Source organism: Fulmarus glacialis, unplaced genomic scaffold (genome assembly GCF_000690835.1).
Source record: "Fulmarus glacialis isolate BGI_N327 unplaced genomic scaffold, ASM69083v1 scaffold25950, whole genome shotgun sequence".
NCBI lineage: Eukaryota > Metazoa > Chordata > Aves > Procellariiformes > Procellariidae > Fulmarus > Fulmarus glacialis.
Genome location: NW_009187523.1, coordinates 24,375 through 35,279, shown reverse-complemented (window position 1 = coordinate 35,279; position 10,905 = coordinate 24,375). Strand labels below are relative to the sequence as shown.

Below are 10,905 nucleotides of genomic sequence, written 5' to 3'. Positions count from 1 at the left end.
ATGGCGACTTGCAGACCTGCCATCTGTAAACAAGCTTAGAATTGTTCACTTGTATAGACAGATTTTTTCTTTTTCTTTTTTTTTTCCCCTGCAAAATGTTTTGAGGGACACAAAATGAAGCTGAATTATTAGGTTCTGGCATTTGATAGATGGAATTGATATAAAAAAGCTTTGGAAAAAATTGTACTTTTTATAATGCTAATTAGATCTGACAGTATGATGATGGCAAGTAGGCAGTACTCTTGCAGAAGCAGGCACTACATGTTTGCAGATATTGACAGTTTCTTGTAAAGGATGTGTTCGTATGGGGAAATTCTACAAAAGAGCTTAAGCTAGAAAGTGAAAACAGGTTCGTGGATATAGAAATTGTTTTACGAATAGTTCTATGAAATGGCTCTATCTCAGGCTGGATGTTTGCACAAGTCTAGTGGGTCCTGGCGTACATAGTGATTGGAATGGGAATAGGATTCTGAATTTATTGCGTAATCTAGCACTTAACTACCATAGCATATTTTTGTTGACCTTTGGTTCTGAGAAAAGTGAACAAGTAGTCCTCAGTGCCCACAAGAAGTAAATGGGTAACGCTACAGTGATAGCAGCTCACATGGTATCTTTATCAGGAAGTTTTTACTACGGATGTCTGAGAGAATTATTTCTCAAGCACTGGAAGCCAGCCCTCTTGTCTGTTAAAACCACAAACATGCACTTTAAAACACGGAAGTGATCTGAAATGAAGCAGTTTTTAACAGGCTGAGTTATCCAGAGGTTTTGTCCATTACGCTTCAGTGATACGTTACATGACGGATGATTAGTATATGTATAGACTTGCAAGAATAAGTAACACTTCAAACAAAGCACAACTTTCTATTTCTTTCCTAGAGCTCCGCTGCACCCCGGGGCAGTTTGCGTGTCGGAGTGGTACCATCCAATGCATCCCTTCAAATTGGCAGTGTGATGGATGGCCCACCTGCGAGGATGAGAGTGATGAAGTTGACTGTCCAGGTAAGTAAATCTGAGAAGACTGCTCATCCCAGTGTCAGCTTGTGTTGCAGCAGTACTTTGACTCTTTCAGGTCACTTGCTTATTTTTATTTGAAAGTGGAGATTGTTTGGTAGAACTGTACCCATTATTAACAAATTTTGAGTTGGCTTCTAACCCTACAAACAGTTTTTTGTCTGTCTGAATTATCCTTCCATTCTTACAGTCTGAGTAGGTATTCTGGAGATGAGGAGAGTTTGTAGTCTAAAAAGAGACTTTCATGACAAGGAAAAAATCATGTTGCGGTTAAACCAAAATGACACATAGGCCTGTGGTTAAATTCGGAATTACTGTTTTGGTTGCATGAGTATATCACTCAAACTGTGCTGGGTGACATTGTTGGACTTAGGTAGAGAGCTTGTTTTGTTGCTTCCTGTTCTGATTATGCTTCTTGTGCTTAAGTGGAGAACTTTGTTCTGCCAAACAAGCTGGTGTATTTACTCTTCATAAACTCATGTGATCGTAGGCTCCTGAAGGCATATCACCAGCAGTGGTTCTCTGCTAAAGCTACTGGATACTGAGCTGTCTTTAAAAAACAAGCAAACAAAAATTTTTGATTGTGAATATATAATCACAATTTTGAACATTTTCATTTGTTCTTAGAAACAGGCCAGTGCAGCTCTTTTTCTGTGTGTCTTAAAAGTGAAGGGACCTGTAATTTTTGTTTTCGCTAAGAACAATGAAGCAGGAGTCTGAAAGCATGAATTCAGCTCTGGCAAAATTCAAAACTTTTATCTCTACAGTGTGACTAAATTACATTAAAAAACTGTTTTAAGAAGTTTTTTGCCACTAAACTACTTAATTTGCTTGGGAGAGAATCACATGAACTTTGCAGCATTGTCATCACAGCATTTGGTCTGTCATTCTGAGTTTTGAGCTATTTTAGAGAGGTGCTACAAAATAGTAACATTGGTATTTTACAGCAACAAGCTCTTTTAAATATTCATATTTTCTAGTGGAATTAGAGAAGTAAATCTAACACTCGAACTTTGAAACTGTGCTATAGTTAGCCATCTCCCCAGTGTGTGCTACGCACAAATAAAAGAATGCGTTCAGTGCTCTTTTTAGAAAGCTTTTGGCTAGTTTGTGTGAGTGTATAGATTTGCAGCACAGGGGAAAAAACTGTTGGTAGTTTCTTCTGACATTGAAAATTAAGTTGTGCCATTGATACTCTGTTTAAGGATATTCTTTACAATGTGGATGTCCTAAAGAAAGATGCTTTCATAGTTGTGCTGTTGTTCTTCCTCCTTTTTAGCTAACTTTGGCCAAATGTGAAAAACTAGGAACCTAATAAAATTCTGGAGGTAATGAAAGTCAACGGCTAGGGGAAAGCAGAGTCACGGTAAAGCACTGAAGGCTTCACTTGTGGGAATGTTGGAACATCTACATTAGTAGAAAACAGTATTTTTATCTTCTCTTGTTGCCTAGTGTAATGGTTGGCAATTTAAGTTGTTGCATAGAGGATGCAACAGGATGATGTTGACTCAAGGACTAGAGTTACAAAGAATATTTGGTGTATGGCTAGGAAGAGGATTTTATGAAAGTAACATTTCTTGGTAGGTAGGCTCTGTTTTTGTGCTTGGGGTGTAGGTCTCATTGGACTGTCTGGCCTGACATGATGAGAAGAACTTTAAGTTAAGAAATGAAAGGGGATGCGTGAGAGAGACTTGATTCATCGCCTTGTCTGTGCACAGTAGAGGAGAATAACATACATAAAGAATACTAGAGGGGAAAATGATGGACAGCATAGAGAAGGAAAGTATTCCACTTGATGAAAACAGTAATTGGATAAGTAATTGGTGAAAAGGCTGTGCTCAGTAAAACAGCCAGAAAGTTGGGTGTGGCGTTTATGAAAGAACTGAGATACTTGCACAGTAATGCAAAGAGTGTAGCCAGCAAACCAGAGGAACAAGAACTACTGGTGTAGGATGTAAAAACTCTATTACACCTGTAACAAAAAGTTGGTGGGATAGCGTTGTGACCTGAAATGGGTGTTGAAAGGCATGTATTATTCAGAACTGTGAAGAATAAGGATGGGTTGGTGTGGTGGTGTGCATGTGAATGGCGTGCTGGAGTATAAAAAGGAATAGCATGAATGAAAGTAAATCTGAGGCCAGAATAAGTTTGGAAGAGCACGGTTTTCTTATGTTGGGGAAGGCAATACATATGTGACCAGTCATGGGAGAGACTAAGTCCTGGGATGTTGATTGAGGAGCTAACGCTACTAATAATAGTAGCGCATAGTTATACTCAGGAGTGATAACTTTCTTCTTTGGCCACTGAATTAATAAGAAATGATGCAGCTTTAAGTTTAGAAAATACCTTTGGATTTAGATGAGCAATCATGAGATGATTCAGCTAAATTTAAATACTTTTTAATTAAGGCTCTTAATTTCAATAAAGGCAGACTGAACACTAAAAGAACTAGTTAGTGAAGCCACCTGGAGTTGTGAAACTTGGAGAATTAAAATATCTTTAAATTAAAAGGTATGAAATCTCTCTGAAGCATAAAAAGAAAGCTTGCAAGAAAGGGCTCTGAATCTGGTTGGGAAGCTTGTTACTTTTCAGCCTTTGAGTTACTAATGGCACACTCCAATGTGAGCAACTCGGAAAAGATCAATGACAGTGAATTAGGGTTTTGTGGTGGTGATGAAGGTGTGTTTCAATGACTACTTAGTCATGTTGGTATTTTCAAAGGTTTAATACAAAGCTATTGTAAGTTATTTGGCACTGTTGGTTCAGTTCACCTTTTTTAGGCCTGATTTCATTCACATTAGTAACAAAGCTCCTATTAAAATAAGAGGATCATTAATTAATAAATTAGTTTGGTAATCGTGTTGTCTGAAGTGCAAGAAACACCCTAAACCCTAAGACATTTTTGTTAGAATAATTTCTTCTGGCATTTTTTTCAGAACACAACTAGGTAAGACATTAATTCATTGACAATCTGAATAAGTGTATGTAATGCCTATTTTTGCTAGACCATATATTTCTCTGAAGATAGTCATATAGCTGTTTTTATTCTTACTGCCTCTTTTCAGAATGACCATTTTCCTTTAAAACATGGAATTCCTTTCAGTCCCAAACTTGCCATGTGTAAAGTGCTATTCCCCCTGCCCTTCCCCCGAGGCACGCAAATGTTAGTGGAATCTGCAGTGATTACCCTCAATTCATCTCTGGTAGACTAAAACTGTTGGCTGCTTGCTCTTGTGAGCGTACTAAAAATTGCTGGGAGGGTTTATGTAGCATGTGCCTGCAACTCTCTTCTATCTAAGCAGTGAAGACTCATGGAATTTCTGTACTGTTCCATTTCAACAGTAATTGATCCTAAAAATAATTTATCCCAAAGTGGTGTATTCTGTGAAGTGGTTGAAACAGGCATTAATATCTTAAACAGGGACTTTTACCAATGGAAATTTATTGTTGCTACTCACTTCCTCTTACATTTCTATACAAGTAATCAAAGTAGTAGCATAACTTTTCCACCTTTATAAAAGTTGTGTATTTAAACCAGAGAACAGAGAACGGATGTCTTAAATTCCAGTGCTTTTCATAAATCCTATCCGTACCAGTTTTTCAGCTTGCAATTATATTGGTGATCACTCTGTTTCCTTCCTTCTTTTTTTTTTTTAAATTGAATTCTTCCCAGGAATAAGCGATCGGATTGTGCCATCAGCTGTCCTTGGGTTTCTCCCAGCATCTGAATTTGAAAACCTTCAGCTCGCCCTGTAGTGCACACCCTTGCCTAATGCCACATTCTTCCTTTATAAAGTATTTCTCAGTAGTGTTTTCTAGACCTGCTTGGTCAGAAACAAGAACATCAGAAAGTTTCAGCAGGCTGAGTTCTTAGGGTTTTTTTCCCCCCATGAGCCTGAGGCCACAACCAGCACTGGACAGCTGTTGTGGTGGCAGTGGTCCTGGGGCAGCAGTTGCAAGCAGTGCTAGCAGTAGTATGAGCTGCCCTGCAGTTCTATGGCAAACAGAACGATTTTGCATGTTTTTATGCTGAGATTGGGAGCCTGATTTCACACACAGCAATCTTGCTAGGAAGCTAACTGTAAATGCTGATCCCGAGCAATGTCATCTTGTATGCTGTTCTTAAGGACTTCCCCAGATACTGTATCAGGAAGAAATGTGCAGACTTGGAGGTCACTTGCCTGAGCACATACACACTATATCATCTTTGAGTCTGCAAAGTCTCCTTTGTGGAGCCAGCTGAAGATATGGCCAGTAACTGATAAAGCAGCAGCTGCAGTACACTGTTTTGCAGTGATCATAAACAGCTTTGTGTTTTGTTTCACCAAGGATATTGTGTTTGGTTGAAATGACTGTTGACATTTGTGCGCTTTTTAGTACATCTCCTTTTTTAAAGCTAGATAATAATGATAAAAACCTCTGATCGTTTCCACACCTTTTCTGAGCCCTTGCTGAACTCCTATATGATGCATCCTTTTTACCCTACTTCGTGGTGTTTAAATTATAAGCTCTTTACTGTCAGTCTGTTACTTTGAATAGTGCTCAGCACAGCAGGATGCTGTTCTTGGTTGGCATCTATTTCCTAGCATAATACAATTGATAAAGCAAAGCGTGGAGCTGTTTGATCTGAGAAGAATCACTCCTCTCTGGGGACTTCTGAGCTGTATTTCCAAATCTTTAGGCACAAAACTGGATTTAAACCTGAAGTTCTCTCACCTCTCAAATTACCGGATGGAATTAAAAGCTTTCCAAGCTTTTAGTAGGTAATATGCTGGGCAGAAAATTTGAAGCTTAGGGGACAAGGCAGCTTTTAATGTAGATTTTGAGAATCTATGTCTTTAAACAGGAGCAATTCAAATCTTGGAACAAGTAAGGTATGACGAGACCTGATTGCTTCACAAACAGTATAATTTTGACATAATTTGACATAATACATCCATCCTTGTGAAGGGTTTGGCTTGAGTGACTTGTCATCTGTGACACAGTAACTCTGGAAACTAGTTTAACTCCCCAAAATCCAATATTCACCCCTTTAAGTCCTGACCCTACAAGGACCTCTTTATATTACAGTCAGTGTCTTCTGTTTGCCCGCCCTTTTTTTTGGTGCAAAGCAGCCCATGGCATGTGTGGCAGATTGCAATTTCTCTTCTAGCTCCTCCGAACACAGTTTTCTATTTGGCATCATGTTTGTTCCCCCATGCAGTGCTGCTCAGCACACGTACGTTCCAGCCTGTTCCTGTCTCAGCTGGTGCCAGCTCTCCCTTTTGTGTGGTCTCAGCTCCTCGGCCCACATTCCGTTTGCACTACTTGGCTTTTTGCTTCCTTTTACTTGGTCCGAATGATGGAGGCACTGAGGGGGATGAAAAAGGAGCTTTCTGCTCTGCTTCTGTGCTTGGCTTCCCCTAATGAGACACCCCGTGCGAAGAAAGTGTTGCTGAGAGCCTGTGGATAAATGCTGCAGAGCAATCTCCATGGATGTACACGGAAGAGTATGGACAACATAACTGAATTCCTTCCAGCCTCTATGAATAATGGGCAAGCTCATATTTCTTTCAGACTTAAACTTGACTGCATTTGTCCCTTCCGTTTTTTCCATGTACCCAACAGCAACAGCAAAACTTGTACAAAGCTTTTTCTGTGAGTTAGCAGGGCTGTGTTTTGCAGGCTGCAGTGACAGTGCTTGTTCAACTAAAAAGTGGTTAGAAATGTAATCAAAATTTCTTCCCCTTCCAATCTCTTAATTTTTGTTGTGAGCAATTGTTGAACTGTTTTGATTCAGATCTGAAAAAGTTTACCAATATAAAATGTACTAGGAGTCATCCAGCATGGCAAACTTCCACTCTGAATTGGTGGCTTGAAGTTTTAAACAACTGAAAATTGTCACAGAATCAGCAGTGTTGGGCAACTTTGTTGATGTATAGCACTATACTTAAACCGTAATCGTGCTAGAGTGAACTGTAATTCAGCTGTAAGCAACTGTAAATTGGAAGGGGCTGGGTGAATACTAATCATGACTTGATCCATTTGGAAACAGACTGGAGGATGCTCGTGTCCACCACGTTATAGTATTCGAGGGGAGAAAAAAAAATTACGCCCCATGAATTTTTCCTTGAACCTATTTTTCCCTTCCCCCCACCAACTAACAAGCAAATGAAATTTCTGGTATAATTATACGAAGTCAAAGGAAACAGAACTATCTGTCTTGGCCAGTAAAAATACTACTGTTGCTGTTATTGCTTGTGGTTGTAGTATCTAGAAGAATAAAGGTTTTGGAAAATAGCTGATCTTCCAAAATTTGATAGCTTTCAGCATATTAAGTATGCACATAAGCAATAAAAATGATGGCTTTTCCTTTCTGAAACACTCAAACATGGTTAGGTTGTGATCTTCTGGTTTAGGTTGTTATCTTAAAGCTTAGTCCATGGCATTATTAATTTATAAAAATATTTTTATGAACGAAGCAGGAACAGCAAAGTACTTAGAAAATTCTTCTGCAGAGTATTGAAAAAGTACAATAGAAAACCAGTCCAGTACACCTTTGCTACCAGAATCTGCAACGGCTTTTCATGGCAGTCAAGTGACTTAGAGGCTTGTTAGCATCTCTTTCTTTATTGCCCTGGAAAAACTTGTCATCATTGCTTTTCTCAGAGACTGAAAATTCAAATAGAAGCAATTTAATATTTGAAGAGCACCATTTTATTAAGCGGCTGACAAGTGTTGGGCTTGAAGGAGAAGTGACTTGCGGTGGCTGCTTTCTGCCTCTTCAGTCCTGCCTGATTTCAGCGGCGAGTCTGCTGGCAGGGGCAGATGCTGAGGAAGGAATGACTGTCCTGCTTCTTGGGTGAGGACTGATTGAACTCACTTTGTGTGGGATCTATGTAGCTATTTTTCAAAGCATCTGGCCTAAATTCTGTCAATTTAAGATGTTAGCCCAAGTAACTCTTTCTTAACCTTGCATGTTAAAACCTGTCAACTTCTGTTTTATTCCCGGGGGAGGTAAATTGTTAAGTCCTCGTGGGTGTTCTGTTTAGCCATGAGGGTCAGCCATATGGTGTTGCATCTGCTCTCACTTCTGAAAGGGAACTAATTCTTTGTGCGTTTGGTTCTTACTGGTTCTTTGGGTTTAGTTGTTGCCATTTAATGCCATGGGAGAATAGAGCTTCCCCTGCTGAGCTCCGTTCATCTTTGATAAAGCATTCTACATTAGTTAGTGTTATTTTTTAAGTCTTACTATAATTAAAGATTTGCTTTTTTAGTGTCTCAGTATTGCTCTGAAAATCATAGTGTAAATGCTGCTACTGAACCATTAGGATTAAGAACAGTCAAATTCTAAAACTAAAAACAGATTGGCCTTTAAAGTAACAAAAAATAATCAGTGATCTTCACTGTCAAATTATTTTACCATTTTGTGTCCTTTGAAATGTACGCTAACTGAATTTCTTGGCACTAACTTCTTGCCTGTGATAAATAGCGTATTCTAATATTGAACAGTAGAATTACTACTTTATTCCTGTAAGGCCATATGAGTGAATTATGCAGAGCCATTTCTTAATGTGTGATCTCTATAGACATGTAATTCCTAGGATAACATGATAATTAAATATCCCTTGCTTATCCCATTAACCCAGGGCAAAGTTAGTATGCTAGAGCCAGATGAATGCAAAGCTACTCTGCTCTTCCTGGGCTCCAGCTAGTGATTTTTTTTTTTTCATCGGTGCTAACATTTGTTCCAAGGAGTGCATTGTTTGATGGTGGGTCTTCTGGAGGTCTTTCCCCCCAGGTAATACACCAAACAGTCTCCAACTCTGAGTTTACATTATCATGAAATTGCTGTGGACCTCTTGCTTTTTGAAGATAGTCTGAAAGGGGAAAGTTTTATTGACGTAGTTTTGAATATATTTCAAACAGATGTAGTTCAACCTGTTGAAGACGACTATGTAGCTCCTCTTGATTTGGGACCATGACTGGTTTATTTGGTTTATCTAAGCTAAATAGAGCTAATCAGCTTTAAAGGAAAATAAGCTGATTTTTTATAGAGGAAATGAATGTCTGCATAGCTCTTTGTGCTGGTTAAACTCTATTACCTTTAATAACATCTAATAGTATTAAATAACATACTAGTAGATATTTCTAATGCTTACATTCTTGGGTTCCTTATTTTTCTCTTTTTAAGGTTAATCACTTGTTTCCAGATTAATCTTTCTTGGTGCTCATCTCCATCTTTCTCAAAGGTTTCTCCTCACCACCATGCCAGCCTTCCTACTTAGGATCTTGCTAGTTTTGCTGGCTACGGCCCATCCTGCAGTGTCTCCACCTGAATTGCGTGCTCCTTACTTACTCCTGGTAGGCATGTGGAGCCCCCCAGCCCCTTTTCTGGAATAACATCTTGCACTGTGTTCTTCCTAAGTTACTGAATCCAGTTGTCACGTATGCCCGTTAGAAGCCCTGACACCGAGATGAGGGTGTGTATGGTTTTCGTTTCAGAAATAATGAACTAATATTTCCTTTAGAAGCTTGAGAGTGAATGAAAAACCTTGTTCTTCTGGCTGAAGATGCGTTTCCTTTCCTGGTTTTAATTTTGTCCTAGATCTCAGAGAATGTGTTGGAAAATGTATTGGAGTTGAACACACAGCTGAGAAACGAAGCAGCTGGACAGTGGGTAGTTCTGTAAACGGGAACAGATAAAATGCACTGGGGGTGATGCATGCACTGCTGCAGCAATTGAAATGACAAGTGTCAAGTCCTGTGTACAACTGCAGGCTGTTGAGAGTCTGCCAAAATATTTAGCTTACTCTGCAAGACTCATGTAATGGCTTGTTGGTTCTTTTCAGTTACAGGTATTTTGGTTACATACCGTGTAAAATGGCCAAGCTCTTGTTGCAGGGATCTACCATCTTTGTTTACCTGACTATGTTACTTATCATGTATGTCTCGAATTAAAACCCAGAGAAAGTTTAATAAAATGAAATCTGCCTTTTCTTGCATCTTTTACCAGTACTGACTATTTCTTCTGGTCCCCAGGCTTGACAGGGGACCAGCGAACTTATCATGGGAAAGAGAATGTGGACTCCAGGCACAATCGAGGGAGAGGAGGAGAGACAACCCGCTTTCACACTGTCAATGTGGCACAGCCTGTCCGATTTAGCAGTAAGTTGCAGACTGGGAAATCTGGGCCATCTTTCTGCTAATTAATCTAGCAATTTAGGCTATTTTTTTTTTAAGGAGAAATTAATAGATTTTTCTCTTGCATAGCTTTTTGACCAGATTTTATTCATGTGCAGTGCTTTTTAAGGTTTTTGTACATTTCTTTTATGTATGTCCTGTTATATTGCATAGTTTATATAGCAGGCCAATACATGCAAAGAATTCTGCTTCCCCAGTAATCCTGTTTTTGTGAAACCAGAGTTACAATTTTCTGTAATAACTCATTGCAATTACAGAAAACTAAGCCCATGGTTTAAGTGATTGTTTCAGCCTGCAGCAGGGCTGGTAGTCTAGCCCTTGTCTCTTGTTGTGAGCTTGCATGTAGGATTGTTCCCCTGGAAAGTGGGGGGAACCAAAATTGATTGCTCTTGATTGAAGTAATTTTGAAGATGATCTTAAAAACGTTGCACTATTATTAGTTAATTAAGTGCATCTCTGATGTTACGAGTTTTGTATCCTTTTTAATAGGAAAAATATTCTTTAGGGAGTGGGGAACTTAAGGAAATTCTTCACTTGCTTCTCTGAAGACAGTGTCTGTCAAGGAAGTATGTAGAACTTGAATGGGTTTCACTATGTTACTCCCATCAATCAAAATCTTCAAAAATATCACTTCAATGTCATCCTACCCTCTCACCTTTAGTACTGCTAGTGCCACATGTCCCAGCCTTATCTAAAGTGTTATAAATG

The 10,905-nt window shown here is 39.0% G+C and overlaps 1 protein-coding gene across 1 annotated transcript in view; it reads left to right on the top strand.

Annotated features, from left to right (window-relative positions):
• Window positions 1-879: 879 nt before the first annotated feature.
• Window positions 880-10,905, top strand: part of DGCR2 (DiGeorge syndrome critical region gene 2) — a gene marked incomplete at its 5' end in the record, with an annotated part of 24,395 nt that continues 14,369 nt past the window's right edge. Inside the window, 2 exons of the mRNA XM_009575443.1 lie at window positions 880-1,002; window positions 10,036-10,161. Of these exons, the coding sequence (XP_009573738.1) occupies window positions 880-1,002; window positions 10,036-10,161 (249 nt within the window). The remainder of the gene's footprint in view (window positions 1,003-10,035; window positions 10,162-10,905) is intronic.